At 42.7% G+C, this 26,050-nt stretch overlaps 1 protein-coding gene across 1 annotated transcript; it reads right to left on the reverse strand.

Annotated features, from left to right (window-relative positions):
* Window positions 1-5,554: 5,554 nt before the first annotated feature.
* Window positions 5,555-24,254, reverse strand: LOC110505119 (leucine-rich repeat, immunoglobulin-like domain and transmembrane domain-containing protein 3). The gene is made up of 4 exons (XM_021584106.2): window positions 23,942-24,254; window positions 22,064-22,530; window positions 6,934-7,239; window positions 5,555-6,721 (listed from the first exon to the last, which is right to left on the reverse strand). The coding sequence occupies exons 1-4, from the start codon at window positions 24,055-24,057 to the stop codon at window positions 5,673-5,675; spliced, it is 1,938 nt and encodes a 645-aa protein (XP_021439781.2). The 5' UTR covers window positions 24,058-24,254; the 3' UTR covers window positions 5,555-5,672.
* Window positions 24,255-26,050: the final 1,796 nt, after the last annotated feature.

Raw genomic sequence — 26,050 nt, forward strand, 5'->3', positions numbered from 1 at the left:
TCATTGTCATCTAAACACGCTGATGTATTTGGAAATGTCATGCAATGCACCTTGGAATACTGTGTCACTCTTAATTATTTTGTTGTATTTTGAGGGACATGGTAACACAATAACTAGTGTTTTTATTACGGTGTTAGCCACTATAATGAGTGTATGTTATACTGAAGAATAACTACACAATAGTAAGAACACAGTAAAGTGTTACCAAAGAGGCAAGGGGGTGTGCTCAGACTAGCAGGTTCCTGGCCCACTAACCAATCCCATCACCACACCATCCCATCTGTTTGTCAAACACCTTGGCCATTGTCATGTTAACAGAACAGCTGGCATGACGGGCAGAACCCAGACACATGCAGCTGGTGGCATAGGACAGGTTATCCATGGGAATGTCTTTCCGGCTCCACCCATGTTATCGGGATTTACGGCCATGCCTGTTCAGGCACCCAGAAGGCCGTGACCCATTGATTACGGTCCCGCTTTCTCACTGTGCTCGCCAGCCAGTGGGATAGGAAAGGAACACACATGGGTGACAGTGGATATATTTTGACATTTACATGCTCATATACACAGTCACACACATGGTTGGTGTATGTACAGACATCGACGTTCTCAATACCTAACATCTGTGAGACAGTGGAAGTGGAGCTCACTGTGGGATCGACAGAGAGGACAGAGGAAGGGTTGTAACATTGAGAAATATATGCACCTGTTGCTCAAGTGAGGAAAGGGCACAGAATCCCAATTTTCATGGACGTAGGCCAGAGATTATCACATTGGGAAATACCACACCTAATAGACAATAGTGGAGTTGTTGTACAGAGAGCCTATGACAGCACTGTAAGTAGTGCATCACACTGACCAACACTGCCATATATACCCAAATGCTTATATGAAATATGAAATGCAGAAAGATCTGTTTTTATTAAAAATAAGAATACAATACAATTTTATGTACAAATACATGCAATAGGTCACACAGAAACTGTGGCATTTGTTTGTTGGGCAGGTCAAATCTTTTAATATACTAGGGGAGAAAATGTTTTAGGAAAGTAAGGCATCGATTAGCTTGAAGGTTTGACTTTAAGTGAATAATTCTTGTCACCATTGCCAGCAGTATAAATACATGGGTTGTTGGACTTGGACATGGAATAGGATAGCGGGTATGTCTATTGATACCATATTGAGATCAATGAATGTCATATCTGTTTAAACCTGGTACGGTGTAGTGTATAGTGACAAAGAAGTAGGCCATAATGAACACAGACATACTATTGATTACAGTATTATGGAAAATTGCATTCAACTGAGTTTAATTTAAGCACTGAGCTGTAAAGACAGCAATATCAAAATGTAGTTGTTATGATACCAGTATCATGAGCCCACTGAGCACACACGGGTTGAATCAACGTTGTTTTCACGTAATTCCAATGAACCAACCTAGAATAGACGTTGAATTGACATCTATGCACAGTAGAATATGATGATGATACTATGACAATAAAATGCTGTTTGTTTCCAATAGGGCTGTTTTCCTCAAGAAATTAAAACATGGTTTGTTCACTTGCCACGATACTTCTGAATATCGCGGTATTGTCAAAAAACCTACAGTGAGCTCCAAAAGAATTGTGACAGTGACACATATTGTTGTTTCGGCTCTGTACTCCAGCACTTTGGATTTGAAAGGATACACCAAGGTTAAATGAGGTTAAAGTGTAGACTGTCAACCTTCATTTGAGGGTATTGTCATCCATATCGGGTGAACCGTTTAGAAATTAAAGCACTTTCTGTACATTGTCCCCTAAGATGTGGGGACTAAAAGTATTGGGAAAAATGAACTTAAATCAAATCCGTTTGTATTTGTCACATGCACCGAATACAACAGGTGTAGACCCCGTGAAATGCTTACTTACAAGCCCTTAACCAACAATGCAGATCAAGAAATCGAGTTAAGAAAAATTGTACAAAATAAACTGAAGTAAAAAATGTAATAAAAAGTAGCACAACAAAATAACAATAATGAGGCTAGATACAGGGAGTACCGGTACAGAGTCAATGTGCAGGGGTACAGGTAATTTGTACATGTACCTTAGGTAAGGGTAAAGTGACTATGCATAGATAATAAACAGCGAGTAGCAGTGTAAAAACAAAGGGAGGTTCAATGTAAATAGTCTGGGTCGCCATTTGATTAGCTGTTCAGTAGTCTTATGGCTTGGGGGTAGAAGCTGTTAAGGAGCCTTTTGGACGTAGACTTGGTGATCCGGTACTGCTTGGTGTGCGATAGCAGAGAGAACAGTCTATGACTTGGGTGACTGGAGTCTTTGACAATTTTTTGGGCCTTCCTCCGACACCGCCTTGTATATAGGTCCTGGATGGCAGGAAGCTTGGCCCCAGTGATGTACTGGGCCGTACGCACTACCCTATGTAGCGTCTTATGGTCAGATACTGAGCAGTTGCCATACCAGGCGGTGATGCAACCGGTCAGGATGCTCTCGATGGTGCAGCTATATACCCATGCCAAATCTTTTCAGCCTCTTGAGGGGAAAAAGGTGTTGTGCCCTCTTGACGACTGTTTTGGTATGTTTGGACCATGATAGTTTGTTGGTGAAGTGGACACCAAGGAACTTGAAACTCTCAGCCCACTCCACTACAGCCCCGTTGATGTGAATGGGGGCGTGTTCAGCCCTACTTTTCCTGTAGTCCACATTCAGCTCCTTTGTCTTTCTAACGTTGAGGGAGAGGTTGTTTTCCTGGCACCACACTGCCAGGTCTCTGACCTCCTCCCTATAGGCTGTCTCGTCGTTTGTTGGTGATCAGGCGACCAGGCCCAAATCCTCATCATTCGCATGAATAAAATAAGGAAATAAATGGGGCATAAATGACCACTGTTGTGTCATCCGCAAACCTAATGTTGGTGTTGGACTCATGTATGGTCACGCAGTTGTGGGTGAACAGGCAGTACAGGAGGGCACTAAGCACGCATCCCTGAGGGGCCCCCGTGTTGAGGATCAACGTGGCAGATGTGTTGTTACCTACCCTTACCACCTGGGGTTGGCCGGTCAGGAACTCCAGAATCCAGTTGCAGAAGGAGGTGTTTAGTCCCAGGGTCCTTAACTTAGTCATGAGTTTTGTAGGCACTATGGTGTTAAACACTGAGCTGTAATCAAAGAACAGCATTCCCACATAGGTGTTCCTTTTGTCCAGGTGGGTAGGGGCGATTGAGATTGAGTAATCTGTGGATCTGTTAGGGCGGTATGCGAATTGGAGTGAGTCTAAGGTTTCCCGGTTGATGGTGTTGACATGAGCCATAACCAGTCTTTCAAAGCACTTCATGGCTACCAATGTGAGTGGTATGGGGCGGTAGTCATTTATACAGGTTACTTTCGCTCTCTTTGTCACAGGGACTATGGTGATCTGCTTGAAACATGTAGGTATGTATTACAGACTTGGTCAGGGAGAGATTGAAAATGTCAGTGAAGACACTTGCTAGTTGGTCTGCGCATGTTCTGAGTACACGTCCTGGTAATCCGCCTGGCCCTGCGGCCTTGTGAATGTTGACCTGTTTAAAGGTCTTGCTCACATTGGCTACGGAGAGCGTGGTCACACAGTCGTCCAGAACAGCTGATGCTCTCATGCATGCTTCAGTGTTGCTTGCCTCGACAGCGAGCATAAAAGGCATTTAGCTCATCTGGTAGGCTCACGTCACTGGGAAGCTCACGGCTGGGTTTCCCTTTTGCAGTCTGTAATAGTTTGCAAGCCCAGCAAAATCCGACGATTATCAGAGCCGGTGGAGTAGGAGTCAATCTTAGTCCTGTATTGACGCTTTGCCTGTTTGATGGTTCGTCTGAAGGCATAGCAGGATTTATTATAAGGTTCCGGATTAGTGTCCTGCTCCTTGAAGTTCTAGCCTTAGCTCAACGCAGATGTTGCCTGTAATCCATGACTTCTGGTTGAGGTATGTACCTATGGTCACCGTGGGGACGCTGTTTTTGATGTACTTATTGATGCACCTGGTGACTGAGGTGGTATACTCCACAATGCCATTGGATGAATCCCAGAACATATTCCAGTCTGTGATAGCAAAACAGTCTGACCAACCACTGAGGTACTCTACCTCAGGCGAGCAATACCTCGAGACTTCCTTAATATTAGACATTATTGACAAGTAGACAAATCCCCCACACCTCGTCTTGCCAGATGTAGCTGTTCTGTCCTGCCAATGCACAGAAAACTCAGCCAACTGTATATTATCCTGTTTGCAGTTCAGCCACGACTTGGTGAAACATAAGATATTCCAGTTTTTAATGTCTGATTGCACGTTGGCCAATAGAACGGATGGTAGAGGCGGGTTACCCGCTCGTCGATGAATTCTCACAAGACACCCCGATCTCTGCCCCATTTATTTCCTTATTTTATTCATGCGAATGATGAGGATTTGGGCCTGGTCTCCGAGAAGCAGTATATCCTTCGCGTCAAACTCATTAAAGAAAAGTCTTCATCCAGTTTGAGGTGAGTAATCGCTGTTCTGATATTCAGAAGCACTTTTCGGTCACAAGAGACGGTAACAGTAACATTATGTACAAAATAAATTACAGACAATGCAAAAAAATAAACAAAATACCACAGTTGGTTAGGAGCCTGTAAAACATCAGCCTCCCTCCTGTGCCATTATCGATGCCACTATTCAAATAGTAAAAAGTTTATATTTGGTCCAATATTCATAGCGTGCAATGACTACATCAAGCCTGTGATTCTACTCATTTGTTGGATGCATTTGCTGGTTTTTATTTTGGTTGTGTTTCAGATTATTTTGTTCCCAATAAGTAAGGTATTGCATCATTTTGGAGTCACTTTTATTGTAAATAAGAATAGGAGATGTTTCTAAACACTTGCATCCATGATTACGGATAATCCTTAATGAATAGTGAATAATGATGAGTGAGAAAGTTATGGAGGCATACATTTCAAACCCGCCAAAAAATGCTAACCTCCCATGTTATTGCAATGGTCAGAGGTTAGCATGTCTTGCCGGTCTGTAACTTTCTCACTCATCATTATTCACAACTCTTTCAGGACTATCCGTAACCATGGTAGCATCCACATTAATGTAGAAGTGTTTACAAACATACTCTAGTCTTATTTACAATGAAGTGATTCCAAAATGACACAATGCATAATTTACCATTCATTTCTATTGGGCACAAAATAATCTGAAATACAACCAAAACAAACAGCAAATGCATCCAACATATAATTATTGCGTGCTAGGAATATGGGACCATATAATACACGTTTGACTACTTAAATACACATATAAGTGAATTTATCCAAATACTTTTGGAGGGACTATGTACAAAAAGTGCTGTAATTTCTGAACAGTTCACCCTCAAATTAAAGCTGACAGTCTGCACTAAACCCCATAGTCATTGTATCATTTCAAATCCAAATTGCTGGAATACAAACAACAAAACATTTGTCACTGTCCCAATACTTTTGGAGGTAACTGTATCCCAAAGTTTTTTTTTTTATTACAAAGAAATTAAGGCTGTAACAAACAATGATTCATCTGGCAATTATTGTCATAAAAGTTTTGAACACGCAAAACCTTGTAGTTTTCCTCAAAAATGTATCCAGATTTAGTATTAACTTTCGAGTCATGTAGTCTTAATCTAACGCTAGCACAAAAATTCTGATCTGGAACTGTCACTCTTGTATGTCATTTGTGAGTCAATGCTCGACCTGGAGCAGAGGAGCATCCTCTCTTGGGACTCCTTGGTCTGCCTGTAGGTCCACAATTCAGCGGGATTAGCGTTGAAGGTCCTCTGCTTCATTGATATTGTCTCAAACTTCACATATGTGTCTTTAGATAGCTCCTCGTCCGAGGAAGGCACATTGCTCCTACAATAGAGTGAGAGGATCTTGTAGACCAGCAAACCAATGACAGGTAAAGCCACGGCGCAGGCAAAGCTGCTGATGATCATCAGCAGCTTGTTCGCAGCATTGTCCTCAACAAGGTCCAGAGTAAAGAAGTTGATACAGGGGTCTTTTCCCGCGGCACTTCCCTTGGAAACCAGACAGACCTGGTACCTCATTCCAGAAGTCAAGCCTTCGAGTAGAACTTTGCCACTCCCGGCATCGGTATCCATTGTCCTTTTGGAGTTGTCCTCCTCATCATAAGTGGAGTAAACAACGGTGAGAGGTGCATTGCTCGGCAAACCTTCGGTCGTCCAGAGTAGAACCGCGCTGTCCGGCGTTTCCTCCACGATCTCGAGATCTTGGACAGACTTGGAAGCATCTTTCTTTTCACTCTGATCCGCCGCTAGCTTCCTGTCGCTGCCTTGCGGGGTCTCGGATGGTTTGGATGGTGCTATCTGCTGCACGTTGCTGGGCGTGGGTTTCTTCTTGGTGAGGATGGGTGGCAAGATGTCTGGATGCGTGGTGGTAGGTGGGGCGGTGGTGGTAGACGGTGCACTAGGGGAGTTTGAGAAGCCAGTTTCAGGAGCAGAGGACGTTGTGGAGGGGCTATTCCCTGCAGCCTCTATGTCTGGCCTCTCTGGAGGCATGTTTGTAGTGACATAACCTGCCACAGACAGGGTGATGGCAGCCTCTGCGTTGCCGGCAAAGTTCTTAGCCTTGCAGCTGTACTCCCCGTTGTCTTTGTACGAGACCCCATTCAGGCTGATGATGGACCATCGGACACCCTCTCCTGGAGACTCCTGGACAACTATAGGTAGATCATGAAAATGCAAACACTTCAACATTGCCAAGATGTAGACTTTATCTTTTTGAAGCACAAATATTATTTTATTGAATCACAACTGTAGAACATAAGTAAATCTTAACAAAGGAATTTGTTCATTTAAAACAATTTTTATAAACATGTTGAATAACACACTGTATGCATTTTCTTATAATAAAATGTGTCACTGTTGATACCTGTGTTGTTGACACGTGAGCCATCTGAAGTAGTCCAGATGAGGGTAGGCGTGGGGTAACCCGTGGCATCACACCGCAGGAGCACATTGCTGCCCACCGAGGCTGTGATCTTGGTGGCTGACATCATGACGGATGGCTTGAGACATTGGTCCAGTTCCACCCTTTGGAACTTAACACCAGCCAGGTTTTCAGGCCCGCTGCAATGTAGAAACTGGTCCATTAGTACCACTGACGTGTCAGACATTTTGGAAAGCTCGATCAGCTTGGAGATCCTGCAGTCGCAGACCCACAGGTTGTCCTGAAGACCTGCAGAGGACAAAAGTGGAAATGTTTGCGACTGTTATGTTCAATTCAACTTACATTTGTGTTTGTGAAAAGGTTGGGAACATGGCAGTGGATCCGAGATTAAGAACATGCAAACAATGCTGTGATCAATGCTAATGCTAATGTGGCTATTAAGGTAAATTGCAGTTTATCCTAGCTCATACACAAATTATACACATTTTGTACTTTAGTTGAAGTATACCTCTATCATGATATGTTCTCATCTCTGTACATCTTGTACATATCTAAGTTCAACAAAATCATTCACTGGATAATATGCTATGATTTCCATGTTCATAAATATTTCCACCCAAGTTATAGAACAAAAACTATACATAGTTACTTTTTTGAACAGCTAGAATTGTAATTCAGTATTCTGATTCTAGGTATGCATATAGTGTCACAACTGAGCCATCTTTCTGCAATGATCAGATTTACCAAACCGCTTACCCCTTTAAAGTAGGACGATGCAGATGCAAATAAAATACGACTGATCATTGGTCAGAAATCAGATCAGATTGTGATGTCATGTTGTGGGCCAATAACTCCATTTCACCAGAACATAATACAATTATTGTACCCTATCATCATTTTCACAATTTCGGTGTTATTTCGACCACACAGTGTGGAAATACCATTATAAACTACAGGGAAATCACATTTTTGATTGCACTGTCCCTTCAAGGCAACACAATTACACACAATATTATTGAGTAGTAAACCCAAAACATTAGTGTTTCACAAACACAACTTTAACATTGCTTAATGTATTTGATAATTTGCCATTTTAACCCACTTTGTCAGGCATTGTTGAGCACAGTGCTCAATCCACCAGCAGTAATGGGCTCCCGAGGGGTGCAGCGGTCTAAGGCACTGCATCTGAGTGCTAGAGGCGTCACTACAGGCCCTGTTTGGTTCTGGCTGTATCACAACCGGGCATGATTGGGAGTCCCATAGGGCGGAGCACAATTGGCCCAGCATCATCAGGGTTAGGGTTTGGCCGGGGTAGGTAGTCATTGTAAATAAGAATGTGTTCTTAATACCTAGCTAAATAAATAAAAAATATGAAAAACATTGGAGGTAGAACCAAAGTGTTGCAGCGTGCTGTGTTTGCCTCTGTCATGAAGAGTTGTGATTGTAGAAATCGGTGGGTCTCAGTTTTGATATCTGTTCATCCTGATCCATTACACCTCATGGCACAGCAGGCTGCTTAATACTAAAGTAGAAATATAATTTTCTTTCTTCAAACATGCATAAGACATTGTCAAATTATCATCAAGTCTAAACATTTTTAATTACCCACAATCCTCTAAAAACAGAGCCACGTGGCACATTGTTGCAAGAACTTAAAATTATGACGTTTATAGAAATATTATTAAAGTGGAGTAAATAAATCACTCGATGTTCTATCTCTTTGGTTACCCGCATCAAGATACTTACATTTTGAGCGCCATATTAACTTGGATTTGTTTTTAAAGGTAGACTCACATAGTCACACAAAGTATCTGCGCATGTGCACAGGTTTGCTTCACGTTGTGTACAGTGTAGTAGCTAGGGCACCAGAACAGTGGAGAAGTTGAGCCTCATGCTTCAGCGCTCTTAGTTGTGGCAGAAATGTACCCACTCTGCAGTTTACTTCCTCCATCTACGTCATATCATTGAGTCTAACTTTACATTTTTGTGTATAATGAAATTAACAAAAAAATCGAAATGACATGCAATTATATGTTGTTTCTTTTTTTTATTGTCAGTTTCAAGTCACCCCAGAATATCTTTTATGTACACATAACCGTTCACACACACACACACACACACACACACACACACACACACACACACACACACACACACACACACACACACACACACACACACACACGTGGAAGTGCAAGTATGTTGCAGAAACCCTGTAACCTTTCCTGCAGTCAAATAAACAAATCTCCCTCTAGTGGCCTCATGGGTGGAATGTTATTAATATATCTCATAATTTCATAATTAATGAACATTATTTATTTTCAAACGCCGAAAATGTAGTGTTTCTATGTCAAACGGTTTTGTTATATTACAGTCTTTTGAGATGTACAGTGCATTTGGAAAGTATTCAGACCCCTTGAATTTTCCACATTTTATTACGTTACAGCCTTATTCTAAAATTGATTGAATAATCACATACTCATCACATACAATACCCCATAACGACAAAGCGAAAACAGGTGTTTAGTGGCTTTTATCATACTTAAATGGAAGAAGTTTGGAACCACAAAGACTCGGCGGAAAGGGTCTTGGTCAGGGAGGTGACTAAGAACCCAATGTTCACTCCGACAGAGCACCGGAGTTCCTCTGTGGAGATGGAAGAACCTTCCAGAAGGACAATCATCTCTGCAGCACTCCACCAATCAGGCCTTTATGGGAGAGTGACCAGACAGAACCCAATCCTCAGTAAAATGCACATGACAGCCTGCTTGGAGTTTGCCAAAAGGCACCTAAAGGACTCAGACCATGAGGAACAACATTCTTTGGTCTGATGAAACCAAGATTGAACTCTTTGGCCTGAATGTCCCGCGTCACATCTTAAGGAAATCTGGCACCATCCCTATGGTGTAGCATGGTGGTGGCAGCATCATGCTTTGGAGATTCTTTCAGCTTCAGGGACTAGGAGACTAGTCAGGGTTGAGGGAAGGATGAATGGAGTACAGAGATATCCTGAAAGTACAGAGAGATCCTGAAAACCTACTCCATAGCGCTCAGGACCTCAGACTGGGGAAAGTTTCACCTTCCAACAGGACAATGAACCTAAACACACAGCCAAAACAATGCAGGAGTAGCTTTGGGACAAGTCTCTGAATGTCCTCGAGTGGCCCAGCCAGAGCCCAGACGTGAACCTGGTCGAACATCTCTGGAGAGACCTGAAAAGATACCTGAAAATAGCTGTGCTGTGATGCTCCCCATCCAACCTTACAGAGCTTGAGAAAATCTGCAGAGAAGAATTTGATAAATTCCCCAAAGACAGGTGTTTCAAGCTTGTAGTGTCATACCCAAGACGACTCAATGCGGTAAATGCTGCCAAAGGTGCTTCAACAAGTGCTGAGTAAAGGCTCTGAATACTTATGTAAATGTCATATTTCAGTTTTTTTAATTTAAATACAATTGCAAACAAAACTTCAAAAAACCTGTTTTTTTTCATTATTGGGTATTATGTGTAGATTGTTGAGGGGGAAAAACAATTTAATCAATTTTAGAATACGGCTGTAACGTAACAAAATGTGAAAAAAGTCAAGGTGTCTGAATAATTTCCGAATGCAAAATATATACTTAAAGTGTAATATTGTGATGCAAACTCAAAATTGAATACATTTCAACTCTATATCTAACATGATACTGGTGTTACTTTTTTTAAGCCCATAACCATATGTGTGAGGTGTATCCTTTTGTTTCAAAGTAGATGTCTTTAAGACTACCAAGAAACCCTGATTTAGCCCACTGTAGTAAAATTAACCAGATTAGATGTACTTAACAGCGGCCAACCCAACAGCAAACTCTAAATCGGGTGTTGGCTTTTTTCACAACATACTACAGTGTACCTGTTTTTCTTTTAAAGGTGCAATCTGCAGTTGTTACATTTTTGGCTTTTAAATTAATTATATACTGTATACCCATTGATTATTGAATATTATAAACTGGGTGGTTCGAGCCCTGAATGCTGATTGGCTGACAGCTGTGGTATATAAGACCACATAGCACGGGTATGAAAAAACATGTATTTTTACTGCTCTAATAACGTTGGTAACCAGTTTACTATAGCAATAAGGCATTTCAGGCATTTTTGGTATATTGCCAATATTGCCAAGGGCTGTATCCAGGCACTCCACGTTGCGTCGTGCGTAAGAACAGTCCTTAGCCGTGGTACAGTTTATAGGCCATATATACCACACCCACTCGAGCCTTATTGCTTAATTATCAATAATTCATTAATTCAGTTTTTTTAAATAAACGTCCCATTGTAACTGTAAGTCCCTAACCAAGTCCCCATTTATTTTTTTATGTTTTATTGTTTCCGAATGGTCTTAAAGTGTGATACATCAGTGGATAAATCAGTTGGTACATCAGCTTTCCATTCAGCATTTGACATGTCAATTAAAAGTTGAGTACATCTGAGGGCCCGCTTACACCTTCAGACACCTTCACAATCTGTCAGATTTAGTGTCAAGCCCAAAATACATGGCATGTTTGTGCAAATCAAAACATGGAAAAATAGTAAATTAGATTCGTCAAAGCCAGGGGTCAGAAACGTACTATCAATGCATGCTAACTTTAACTCCCCACTTCTTATGAGGTGGATCAAGAGGCGCATTTAACAAGCAATGCATTAGCAAACATTTGCTGTGAACTGTGTTTGTTAAAAACATGATTTGTAAAAAAAATAATTTGCACAAACATTGCATTCCGTTAGTTCGAGCTATTCTTGCTGATAACATAATGGACCGACCATGCAAAATGTTGGCTTTAGCTATGGCTTCCGCCATAATGGATTACTTTTCAGATCCTATTCCCCATGTCACGGAGTGGCTGCAGATTTTAGTGGGTGTATCAACACCGAAAAGTGAGTCAAGGTTCATGTGCATAGAGAAATAGAATGAATAGGATGGGCTTGGAACCTCTAACACTGGACATTTAATAACTGGTAAACTCATGATACAATATTTTCCATGGTAACATAGAATGTTTATTCAAATTATGTTAACTGATGTGGCTCATGCAATGAAATTACATTTTTGTAATGTCAGTTGAGCTGAATCAACAAATCACAGCACATGTTGATGGGTACACTTCCTGCTTTTGCGTCTTGCTTTTGCTTCTTGCTGTGCTCCTATGGGTACAATCTCAATAGCCGCCAGTCCCCCCATTATGCCACCATGGACTTAAATGGGGACGCCCATTCTATTCATAAAATGTATATGGTTATGGAGAAAGTCATCTCTCGCTACAACGACTTCGCCTTTCGGTCTCATTTTCGGATGAGACGACAGAGATGGTCGCCTCGCTTCAGGTCCTTAGGAAACTATGCAGTTTTTTTTTTTAAATGTATTATTTCTTACATTGTGAGCCAGAAAATCTCAAGTGTTATTATATACAGCCAGGAAGAACTATTGGATATAAAAGTGACGTCAAATTACCAACATTACGACCAGGAATACGTCTTTCCTAAAGCGGATCCTTCATTCGAACCTTCACCCTGGACATGGGATCTTATCCCAGAGGCTGGCCCAAAACAACACGGTCGCCGCAGAAGAGGCAGACGGAGTGGCCTACTGGTCAAACTCAGAAGGTGAGCACACCATCCACCGCTTCCAGAACATATTACTCGCCAATGTCCAATCTCTAGATGATGAGGTGGACGAAATTAGGGCATGAGTTGCCTTCCAGAGAGACATCAGAGATTGTAACATTCTCTGTTTCACGGAAACATGGCTCACTTGGGATATGTTGTCAGAGTCGCATTCTGGATCGTTGCTACTCTAACTTCCACGAAACATACAAAGCCCTCCCCGCCCTGCCTTCGGCATATCTGACTGTGCTCAGGTCTATCCAAAACTGGTCTGACCAATCGGATTCCACGCTTCAAGATTGCTTCGATCATGTGGGCTGGGATATGTTCCGGATAGCCTCAGACAACAACATTGATGTAGACGCTGACTTGGAGAGCGAGTTTAATAGCAAGTGCATCAGAGATGTCGAATCCACCGTGACAATTAAAATCTTTCCTAACCAGAAACCGTGGATTGAAGGCAGCATTCATGCAAGACTGAAAGCGCTAACCATCGCTTTTAATCAAGGCAAGGAGACTGGAACCATGACCGAATACAAACAGTGCAGCTATCCCCTCCACAAGGCAATCAAACAAGCAAAGAGTCAGTGTAGAGACAAAATAGAGTCGCAATTCTACGGCTCAAACACGAGACGTATGTGGCAGGGTCTGCAGTCAATCACAGATTACAAAAAGAAAACAAGCCCTGTCGCAGACATCGACATCTTGCTACCACGCACCCTTATTGGGCCCCAGTGTTGAGGATCAGCAGGGTGGAGATGTTGTTTCCTACCTTCACCACCTGGGGGAGACCTTGGGTCTCGACCCCGCCCTGTGCAACTGGGTCCTGGACTTTCTGACGGGCCAACCCCAGGTAGTGAAGATAGGAAACAACATCTCCACCCTGCTGATCATCAACACTGGCGCCCCACAAGGATGTGTTCTCAGCCCTCTCCTGTACTCCTTGTTCACCCATGACTGTGTGGCCACACACCAGTGGTAGGCTTGATTACCAACAACAACGAGACGGTCTACATGGAGGAGGTGAGGGCCCCCTGAGTGTGGTGTCAGATGATCGTGGACTTCAGGAAACAGCAGAGGGAGCACCCCCCATCCACATCGATGGGGCAGTAACGGAGAAGGTGGGACGTTTTAAGTTCCTCAACATATACATCACGGACAAACTGAAATGGTCCACCCACACAGACAGCGTGGTGAAGAAGGCACAATAGCGACCTCTTCAACCTCAGGAGGCTGAAGAAATGTGGCTTGTCACCTAAAAACACTCACTAACTTTTACAGATGCACAATCGAGAGCATCCTGTCGGGCTGTATCAACACCTGGTACGGTAACTGCACCGCCCTCAACCGCAAGGCTGTTCAGAGGGTAGTGGGGTCTGCACAACACATCAAACTATCTGTCCTCCAGGACACCTACAGCACTGATGTCACAGGAAGGCCAAAAAGATCATCAAGGACAACAACCACCCGAGCCACCGCTTGTTCACCCCGCTATCATCAAGACAGCGAGGTCAGTACAGGTACATCAAAGCTGGGACCGAGAGACTGAAAAGCAGCTTCTATCTCAAGGCCATCAGACAGCAATCATTAACTCAGAGGCTGCTGCCTACATTGAGACCCAATCACTGGCCACTTTAATAAATGGATCACTAGTCACTTTCTACAATGCACTCTAAATAATGCCACTTTAATAACGTTTACATATCGTACATTACTCATATATCTCATGTATATACTGTATTTTATACCATATGTTGCTCATCCATATACTTACATGTACATATTCTCATTCACCCCTTTAGATTTGTGTGTATTAGGTAGTTGTTGGGGAATTGTTAGATTACTTGTTAGATATTACTGCATTGTCCGAACTAGAAGCACAAGCTTTTTGCTACACTCGTATTAACATCTGCTAACCATGTGTATGTGACAAATAACATTTGATTTGATTTGATTTGCAATATCTTAGGTCAATAAGTATTCAACCCCTTTGGAATGGCAAGTCTAAATAAGTTCAAGAGTAAAAAATGTGCTTAACAAGTCACATAATAAATTGCATGGAATCACTCCGAGTGCAATAATAGTGTTAAACATGATTTTTGAATGACTACCTTACAGTATCTCTGTGCCCCACACATACATTGTTAGGTGCCTCAGTCGAGCAGTGAAGGTCCCTCAGTCGAGCAGTGAACTTCAAACACCGATTCAACCACAAACACCAGTGAGTTTTCCCAATGCCTCTCAAAGAAGGGCACCTTTTAAAGGTAAAAATAAAAAAGCAGACATTGAATTTCCCTTTGAGCATGGTGAAATGATTAATTACACTTTGGATGGTGTATCACTAACATAGAGAGGCTGCTGCGGCCATCGCTCATCCATATACTTATATGTGCATATTCGTATTCATCCCTTTACATTTCTGTGTGTAAGGTAGTTGTTGTGAATTTGTTTGATTACTAGATATTAGATATTAGATATTAGTGCATTGTCTAGATTGTCGGAACTAGCACAAGCATTTTGCATTAACAGCTGTTAACCATGTGTATGTGACCAATAAAATTTGATTTGGAAACCTTTCAGGTAATTTACATGTCTAGACGGCCTCTTTGTTTTGATTAAAGTAGTCTTAACAAAGTTTAGCGTCACGGAAATCCCCAATGATTGCAGCATCTAGTTAGGGGGTTCCCAGGTGTGATTGGGTGCATACATGTTGATGGCACTCACATTCCCATCAGGGGGCCTTCCGAAATACGGGATGCCTACATAAATTGTAAAGGCCAGCCCAGCTTCCAGCTGCAAGCTGTGTGCGGCATGGCTATGCGGGCAACGCTAGTTCTGTGCATGATGCATGCTTGTATAGAACCAGCGACGTAAAGGCCCACCCTCTGCCAGAGCAGTACCACCTCTTGGGCTACTGCTTATCCCTTAAGCCTGGATCTAAATGTGCCATTCAGGGACAATGGTCAACTGGACGAAAACAAGAGATTGAAGCAGATCCACAGCTCCACCCGAGTCAAAATTGAGACATCCTTTGGGCTGTTAAAGTGCAAATGGAGTAGGTTCCAACTTCTGAACATGCTGCTGCTGGAGAAAATCACAGATACCATCGCGAATGCTTGACTCCTCCACAACATTTTTTTCTGTTTTTATTTAACCTTTATTTAACTGGTTCTCATTCAACATGGTCCTTATCTATTAGGGCAGTACCAGTCTGACAGTACCAGTCAAAAGTTTGGACACACATACTCATTCAAGGGTTTTTCTCTATTTTTACAATTTCCGACATTGTAGAATAATAAGGAAGACATCAAAACTATGCAATAACACACATGGAATCATGTAGTAACCAAAATAAATGTTAAACAATTCTAAATATATTTTACATTTTTGATTCTTCAAGTTACTGTAGCCACCCTTTGCCTTAATGACAACTTTGCACATGCTTGGCATTCTCTCAACCAGCATCACCTGGAATGCTTTTCCAACAGTTTTGAAGGAGTTCCCACATATGCTGAGCACTTGTTGGCTGCTTTTCCTTCACTCTGCGGTCCAACTCATCCAAAACCATCTTTTTGGGTTGAGGTCATCTGATGCAGCACTCCATCACACTTCTTCTTGGTCAAATAGCCCTTACACAGTCTGGAAGTGTGTTGGGTTATTGTCCTGTTGAAAAACAATTGATAGGCCTCCCGGGTGGCACAGTGGTTAAGGGTGCTGTACTGCAGCGCCAGCTGTGCCATCAGAATCCCTGGGTTTGCGCCCAGGCTCTGTCGTAACCGGCCGCGACCGGGAGGTCCGTGGGGTGACGCACAATTGGCCTAGTGTCGCCCGGGTTAGGGAGGGCTTGGTCGGTAGGGGTGTCCTTGTCTCATCGTGCACCAGCGACTCCTGTGGCGGGCTGGGCGCAGTGTACGCTAACCAAGGTGGCCGGGTGCTCTGGCGCATTGGTGCTGCTGGCTTCCGGGTTGGATGTGCGCTGTGTTAAGAAGCAGTGCGGCTTGGTTTGGTTGTGTATCGGAGGACGCATGACTTTCAACCTTCGTCTCTCCCGAGCCCGTACGGGAGTTGTAGCGATGAGACAAGATAGTAACTACTACAACAATTGGAAAAAAGCAGACTGTCATTTCTCTTTGCTTATTTAAGCTGTTCTTGCCATAATATGGACTTGATATTTTACCAAATAGGGCTATCTTCTGTGTACCACACCTACCTTGTCACAACACAACTGATTGGCTCAAACACATTAAGAAGCAAAGAAATTCCACAAATTAACTTTTAACAGGGCTCATCTGCAGCGCCAGCTGTGCCATCAGAATCCCTGGGTTCGCGCCCAGGCTCTGTCGTAACCGGCCGCGACCGGGAGGTCCGTGGGGCGACGCACAATTGGCCTAGCGTCGCCCGGGTTAGGGAGGGCTTGGTCGGTAGGGGTGTCCTTGTCTCATCGCGCACCAGCGACTCCTGTGGCGGGCTGGGCGCAGTGTACGCTAACCAAGGTGGCCGGGTGCTCCGGCGCATTGGTGCTGCTGGCTTCCGGGTTGGATGTGCGCTGTGTTAAGAAGCAGTGCGGCTTGGTTTGGTTGTGTATCGGAGGACGCATGACTTTCAACCTTCGTCTCTCCCGAGCCCGTACGGGAGTTGTAGCGATGAGACAAGATAGTAGCTACTACAACAAATGGAAAAAAGCAGACTGTCATTTCTCTTTGCTTATTTAAGCTGTTCTTGCCATAATATGGACTTGATATTTTACCAAATAGGGCTATCTTCTGTGTACCACACCTACCTTGTCACAACACAACTGATTGGCTCAAACACATTAAGAAGCAAAGAAATTCCACAAATTAACTTTTAACAGGGCTCATCTGCAGCGCCAGCTGTGCCATCAGAATCCCTGGGTTCGCGCCCAGGCTCTGTCGTAACCGGCCGCGACCGGGAGGTCCGTGGGGCGACGCACAATTGGCCTAGCGTCGCCCGGGTTAGGGAGGGCTTGGTCGGTAGGGGTGTCCTTGTCTCATCGCGCACCAGCGACTCCTGTGGCGGGCTGGGCGCAGTGTACGCTAACCAAGGTGGCCGGGTGCTCCGGCGCATTGGTGCTGCTGGCTTCCGGGTTGGATGTGCGCTGTGTTAAGAAGCAGTGCGGCTTGGTTTGGTTGTGTATCGGAGGACGCATGACTTTCAACCTTCGTCTCTCCCGAGCCCGTACGGGAGTTGTAGCGATGAGACAAGATAGTAGCTACTACAACAAATGGAAAAAAGCAGACTGTCATTTCTCTTTGCTTATTTAAGCTGTTCTTGCCATAATATGGACTTGATATTTTACCAAATAGGGCTATCTTCTGTGTACCACACCTACCTTGTCACAACACAACTGATTGGCTCAAACACATTAAGAAGCAAAGAAATTCCACAAATTAACTTTTAACAGGGCTCATCTGCAGCGCCAGCTGTGCCATCAGAATCCCTGGGTTCGCGCCCAGGCTCTGTCGTAACCGGCCGCGACCGGGAGGTCCGTGGGGCGACGCACAATTGGCCTAGCGTCGCCCGGGTTAGGGAGGGCTTGGTCGGTAGGGGTGTCCTTGTCTCATCGCGCACCAGCGACTCCTGTGGCGGGCTGGGCGCAGTGTACGCTAACCAAGGTGGCCGGGTGCTCCGGCGCATTGGTGCTGCTGGCTTCCGGGTTGGATGTGCGCTGTGTTAAGAAGCAGTGCGGCTTGGTTTGGTTGTGTATCGGAGGACGCATGACAATCTTCGTCTCTCCCGAGCCCGTACGGGAGTTGTAGCGATGAGACAAGATAGTAGCTACTACAACAATTGGAAAAAAGCAGACTGTCATTTATCTTTGCTTATTTAAGCTGTTCTTGCCATAATATGGACTTGATATTTTACCAAATAGGGCTATCTTCTGTGTACCACACCTACCTTGTCACAACACAACTGATTGGCTCAAACACATTAAGAAGCAAAGAAATTCCACAAATTAACTTTTAACAGGGCTCATCTGTTAATTAAATTTCATTACAGGTGACTACCTCATGAAGCTGTTTGAGAGAATGCCAAGAGTGTGCAAAGCTGACATCAAGGCAAAGGGTGGCTACTTTGAGGAATCTAAAATATATTTTGATTTGTTTAACACGTTTTTGGTTACTACATGATTACATATGTATTATTTCATCGTTTTGATGTCTTCACTATTACCCTATAACGTGGAAAATAGTAAAAAAAATCAAATAAACCTTGAATAGGTAGGTGTGTCCACACTTTTACTGGTTCTGTAGATGAAGACCTTGTTGTGGCATATATTACATAGAGCCAGTCCCTGATCCTGTCCAGAAGAGGGACAGCAAAATGCACCTGCTCTACAAAAATGTATAATTGTTGTTGATACATTTTCTCTGGTGTCCATGTTTAAAGAAATAGCACTTTCAATGGTTGAGGTGCTTGACATGTTGTAGAATGAAAAGGAATATAATAACTTTTACAGAAATAACTTTATTTTGCAGAGAGAACAAGATAAGAACTGACAGGGAAAACAGACAAACATTTTCTATGAGATTGCATACATAAATAACAAGACTATAAAATTGAAAAACATTTTTTTAAATTGGGTTTAATTGACTATAAAATTGAGAAACAATGATCGACTTCAATTAACAATCACTGCTCACAAAAAAATAAAATAACAAATATTTACTTCAATTTCACGAATTCTGTTTCAGGCCTACAATAGATACTCATATAATCTAACAATATAATGCTTATCTTTATACAAAATGTTCTGATCGCAAATTTACAAATTAGCCTCCTTTTGTACATCTATATCTGTATAGCAGACGCAGTAGCCATCTGACATAAATAAATGCATGTTGGTGTCGAAGCAAGCTACCAGTATATCTCTATCTCTCTGGGGTTAGGCCTAAGCTTCACTTCCTCCATATAGGCTATATATAATACATGACCAAAAGTATGTGGACACCTGCTTGTCAAACATCTCATTTCAAAATCATGGACAGTAATATGGAGTTGGTCCCCCCTTTGCTCCTACTGGGAATACTTTCCACTAGATGTTGGAACATTTGGACTTGCTTCCATTCAGCCACAAGAGCATTAGTGAGGTCAGGCACTTATTTTGGGCGATAAGGCCTGGCTCGCAGTCGGAGTTCCAATTCCTCCCAAAGGTGTTCGATGGGATTCGAGGTCAGGGCTCTGTGCAGGCCAGTCAGAACCATTTCTGTATGGACCTCGCTTTGTACAGCCAATATTTATGCGCTATGCTCTTAACCACTTGGAGGTCCCGTTCTGTGAGCTTGTGTAGCCTACCACTTCGCGGCTGAGCTGTTGTTGCTCCTAGACGTTTCCACTTCACAATAACAGCACTTACAGTTGACTGGGGCAGCTCTAGTAGGGCAGAAATTTGATGAACTTACTTGTTGGAAAGGTGGCATCGGATGCCATCACTGCAAATAATATTTTGTTTTTAACTGACGTGCCTAGTTAAATAAAGGTTCAATTATAATAAAAATGATCGTGCCACGTTGAAAGTCACTAAGCGCTTCATTACGAGTCATTCTGATGACAATGTTTGTCTATGGGGATTGCATGGCTGTGTGCTTGATTTTATACACTATTGGCTGAAATAGTCAAAACACTAATTTTAAGGGGTGTCCACATACTTCGTATATATATGCTTTAAAATGTAACACTCCACTTGAGCCCCCCCATACTTAACTAAATACAAATCTATAAATGGTATAGTTAACACTGCTCAATAATAATTGTGGGATGTGTTCCTGTTATTAGTGGTCTGTGTTGGACATAGAGACTGGTCTGAGACCTGTGTGCATGGACAAGTTCAGACCTGAGGAGGTCCAAGTCTCCCCTAACCACTGGTACAGGATCAGATTTATTCAATTTTCTAATGGTTAACCTTAGGATTGTGTGAATGTTTATAATAATTGTGGGAGTAGTTACATTTGTCCTTACGAAACAAGATTGCAATTAGAGTGCAGTGTAACTTAACTAAATTTGTATGGTGCAAATACTGTATCCAAAATAACATGTTTTTTTTACTGCAGTAATTTGGCTGTGTAACTGAAGCTGGAGTGCAGTATAACTTATTCCACAATTACTGCATCCAAAATGCCCCAGTCGACTGCAGTTAATGCACTTTTACTGTGGTTTCAAAACTTCTATCTTTTTTTGAAAGGGATCTCCCTCCGTAAGGGGGTGCAAGGTGACTGAGTTGATAAATACTGTGTTTAAGACAGATAAAGTAATTCATGTTTCCTACTAGCTAACTATGGTGTCTGTGTCTCCTCACTTCATAACTTAACAATAATAACTATAATTATCTTGTAACACCTAACCACAGATGTAATGGGAAACCATTAGCTAGCTAGGTTAACTTTTACTGTTCGCTAGCTAGCGTTAGCTAGAACACATAATGTTGAACGGCTAACTTCATCTTTAGCTAGGCTATTTCATTACCAATATCCATATTTGTTGATCAACTAAAAAATTAACAGATGGGTATCTAGATAGCTAGCTAGCTAAGTAATTACACACTATACTGTTACTGTTTTGTGATAGCTACAAGTTGGCTTAACTTTTTCTCCAGTAGCTCCACAACCTTGTTGTGCATCTCTCTCGCCTGTAATGTTACAACAAATCAAGAGGGTAAAAAAAGATGGATAACCTAAACAAAATAATATGAAAGATCAATAGACTCAAAGTAGAAAAGCCATACATGATGAATATAATGTCTATTACATTTAGTTCTTCAATACATATGTAAATAATATCGACTTACTTGAATCCATCTCGGCAAAGTCCATTTTCTCTTCGTCGCCAGCTACCTTTTTGAGCTTCGTTGCCTCAAACTGTATATATTAATTGTACGTTCGCAAGCGTTTGCTAACGTTAGCGAAGGTTCGCAGACTATTCTCCTTGTTGAACACGCATCCAGTAACCTGTAGGTATTGGACCTTAATGTCCACTTCCAAAAGTTGTGGACATGATGTTGATAGTCTGTTGATAGTTTTTTGAGCATCTGTAGTAGGACTTTCCAAATAAATAGTTACCCAAATAGGTATTGGAACCTCAATGTGAAGATTGAAATATGCCTTTGGGTTAAAGTTAGCAGTCACTAAGTATACACAATGCATTTATGGGCTACGTAATGACCAACACACTCCTATGCAGGTAAATCCCATCTTCTGTTATCTCTGAATACCTGCTTTGCTGTAGGGGTGGCTAACCCACCTCCTGAAGAGCTACTGGGAGTGCAGGGTTTTGCTCCAGCCCTGCACTAATACAACTGAGTCAGCTCATCAAAGTCTTCCTGAAGAGCAGCTGATCAGTAGAAGCAAGTTTGCCAGAGATGGGCAAAAGCATGCACAACCAGTAGCTAGTGAGGGTGTGTTAAGTCCTAACCTTAAACCCTAATCTCCATATCACCCACTCACACCCTATTCTCAGTTCTCTTACCTAGCACCACTTTCTGGGACAAGTTGGAGGAGACGGGCATTCCATTGAAAGGCGGCCAGATATCCACGAAGTCCGAAGACAGAGTGGTCAACTTGTTGCTGGAGATATCCAGATAGGTGATGTTGACCAGGTATGGGGTAGCCTCCATGGCCACAGTGGTCAAGTGGTTGTTATGAAGATCCAGCGTCCTCAGACTGGGCATCTCCTTCAGGGACTTCCAGGGGAAGGTGGAAATCAGGTTCCCGTCCAGACGCAGTTCGTGGAGGACCTTGAGGTTGTAGAAGGCGGCAGGGTCCACAGAGGAGATAGAGTTGTAGGTGATCCACAGGTAGCGCAGGTCGTTCAGGTAGTAGAAGGCCTCGGTGGGGATGCGCCGCACAGCCGTCTTCTCCACCCGCAGTTTGACTGTATCCACGGGGACGTTGACGGGGATGTCGGACATGTCTGGGTCATTGCATATCACCGATCTGAGAGGAACAGAAAACATGGACTTGGTTTAAATATGTTTGTTTATGTGTAACTCTGTGTTGTTGTTTTTGTTGCACTGCTTTGCTTTATCTTGGCCAGGTCGCAGTTAAAAAAGAGTTCTTGATCTCAACTGGCCTACCTGGTTAAATAAAGGGGAAATAAATAGAATACAAAAATTATACATATAAAAGAATGTGGACACCCCTTTTAAATTTGTGGATTCGGCTATTTCAGCCACACACATTGCTGACAGGTGTATGAAATCGAGCACATAGCCATGCAATCTTCATAGACAAACATTGGCAGTAGAATGGCCTTACTGAATAACTCAGTGACTTTAAACAGAGCGGATGGAGGCTGTCATAGCATCAAAAGCGGGGACCAACTCCATATTAATGCCCATGATTTTGGAATGAGATGTTCGACGAGCAGCTGTCCACATACTTTTGGCAATGTAGTTTGCATCACAAATCTTTCCTCTCTCCGTTCCATGGAGTTATATTTTTTCTGGATTGGTCAAATCGAGGGATCCATTACACAGCTTAGGCCTCCCCAGTCTAGTCAGATAAGTGATTACAATTCAGGGGGGGGGGGTGGGGTTCAGTCTGTCCTTGAGAACCACAGGGTGTGCAGGATTTTGTTTCAGCCCAGTAGCCTACTAAACTGCCTGATTCATCTGATAATCTAGCCCTTAATATGTTGAGTCATGTGTGTTAGTGCTGGGCTGGTACAAAAGCCCAGACAACGGTCCGGGATTATAGACCTCTGAGCTGGATGGCGTGTAGGCTTATACTTTGTGCTTCCACCTGCACAGTTTATTTCATACATACTTGTGGAACTTTAGAAAAGTTGTTCTAGCATCCTTTTCCTTCATCTACTTACAAACAGACTGTTTTTCAAGACTCCAAAAATGTCCAGAACTCTTGAATTCCGGTCATCCTAAACGTGTGATAGGTATTGAGAGAAAAAAGAGTGCTCCTCTATTGATCTCATAATAAGTCTAAGATGGGCATTATGTGAATTATTAGAGACCTTTGGATCACATGTTCTACTACTGTATATATGTATATTCAATCAAACCTACAATCCAGTTTCCAGGGGAAAACAAACAGCAAACCTCCTACACGTCTGCTAGAATGAATGAATGAATTTGATCAAAATTCAAATAAATCCTGAGAAGGACCCACTGTCTTGACATAATAATTAATCAAAATGTAAATGTCTCATAGTTGCCAGATGGCAAAACAGGTAAAATAATCCAGATAAAACTCATGATGAGTTATGATAATTATTATACAGTCATGGACCATTTTAAAAAGATAGTGATGCTGTATATCTGTGGAAAAGGGTCCAGATTACACTATAATAAAATATCTAAAACACCGTCCTCTAAGAAACAATTGTAAATACCTGGTCCCCGTTCCATCACTCCGTCCGTGGTAAACACAAGTGCACTGGGAAGGACAAAAGGAATGGGCCACACTGAAGCAGCACAAGAAGACATGGGCGTAGAGAAGATGATGCATGGTTCACCAAATCAACCCAAAGTGCTCACATCACAAGGTCAGGAGAAAGAGGAGAGGAAAACACATCCGAATTCATTTCGAAAGGTCGAAAATAACTCATCTTAGAAAGGAAAAAATATGAATAGTCCCGGAGTCCTGAACACATAAGAAGTGCTTACAGGAGATCCATTATTAGGATGGGAGAAGGGGGAGGGGGAGGACAGTGAGACCAGATTAGCGTAGGATATTACGGGGCCGACTAGGTCACGCAAGCCAGGGCAGGGAGGATGGAAATCAGCCTTGGGGTCACGAGCGCTAATCGGCTACCACACTTCTGCCAGGGGAGGTCCCCCCCCAACACACACACACACACACACACACACACACACACACAGCCTTTGTCGCCCCAGTCTTTCCAGCCCTGGCCTGCCCCTATGCCTTCACACTGCTGACTCCTCCCTTACAGCTCTTCTAACCTACACTGTTATGGCACTAGCCGTGCCCGTGCTGACACTGGGCTGGGCCTTTTCCTAAAGGTTGCGTGAGGGAGCTCCAAGTGACACAAAGGTGCAAGCTGTAGTCTGGGGAGTGATTTATCTCCCTGGAGGAGACGATGGGGGTGGCTTGGGAGGCCAGACTGTACTGGGCATGGACTGACAGCTCAACAACATGGCCTCCAAGAACACACACACACATACACACACACACACACACAGGAAACAATGACATAAGTAGTGCTTGAGGTTCAACTCAGTCTAGAGTAATGCAGTTGTGTTTGATGTAATAGTGTGTTATAAAAGCTAATTCAAGTACATAAATGGGGCTTAAATATTAGAAATGTATGGGCTGATGTTGAAAAAATTAATGGCTATGGCTGATATTTGGTAGGGAGTTGGGGAAATTAGTTGAAGAATTGTATATATTTGTTGAAATATATCAATCATGTAATGTACTGCCAAATACAGCATTTTACATAAGGATTTCCTTCAGTGACGTGCCAGGTGAATATATCAGTAAAGTAAGAAGAATTTATCTGTATTGCGTCTGTGTGTAGCTGGTGTAGATGAGTCAGGAGCAGGACAGCAGATATGAGTAATGTACATAACTTTACTCAACAATAATCACAATACACGTCAAATAAATCCAAGGCCACAATAACGGACTGCAATACAATAAACAATCACTCACAAACAAACATGGGGGAACAGAGGGTTAAATAATGAAAAAGGAATTGGGGGGTTGAAACCAGGTGTGTAAGACAAGGACAAAACAAATGGAAAATGAAAAGTGGATCAGCGATGGCTAGAACGCCGGTGACATCGACCGCCGAACGCCACCCGAACAAAGGAGAGGGACCGACTTCAGTGGAAGTTGTGACATTATCTTGAATGAGCTCCACCTGTTATCTAAATCTAAGAGGCGTGATATTCAAATCCACTGGGAATAAATAGCTAATTCACACATCTATTGCATGGAGAACATGAAAATACACATATTTCTAGGAAAGATGGATACGTTAGCCATTTTACTCATCAAAACAGAATAGTGATAAATGATTTGTGATTTTTATATATTTAGCTATGAGTAAATCAGAAACAGATTGTTGCTGGTCTTACCTTGATCGTGACTAAGAGAAAGAAGGTTATCTGGTGGTAGAAAAGCAGTTGGTTGGGTAGTACTTTTGCCTGTGTGGGTAATACAGCAATACATACATACATACAGCAATACATACATACATACATACATACATACAGACATACATACAGTGCATTCGGAAAGTATTCAGGCCCCTTGACTATTTTCCACATTTTGTTACGTTACAGCCTTATTATAAAATTCTTTAAATCATGAATTTCTCTCATCAATCTACGCACAATACCCCATAATGACAAAGCAAAAACATAAATTTTTTGAAATATCATATAACCTTTGGCAGCAATTACAGCCTCAAGTCTTCTTGGGTATGACGCTACAAGCTTGACACACATATATTTGGGGAGTTTCTCCCATTCTT

Source organism: Oncorhynchus mykiss, chromosome 31 (assembly GCF_013265735.2).
Source record: "Oncorhynchus mykiss isolate Arlee chromosome 31, USDA_OmykA_1.1, whole genome shotgun sequence".
Classification (NCBI taxonomy): Eukaryota; Metazoa; Chordata; class Actinopteri; order Salmoniformes; family Salmonidae; genus Oncorhynchus; species Oncorhynchus mykiss.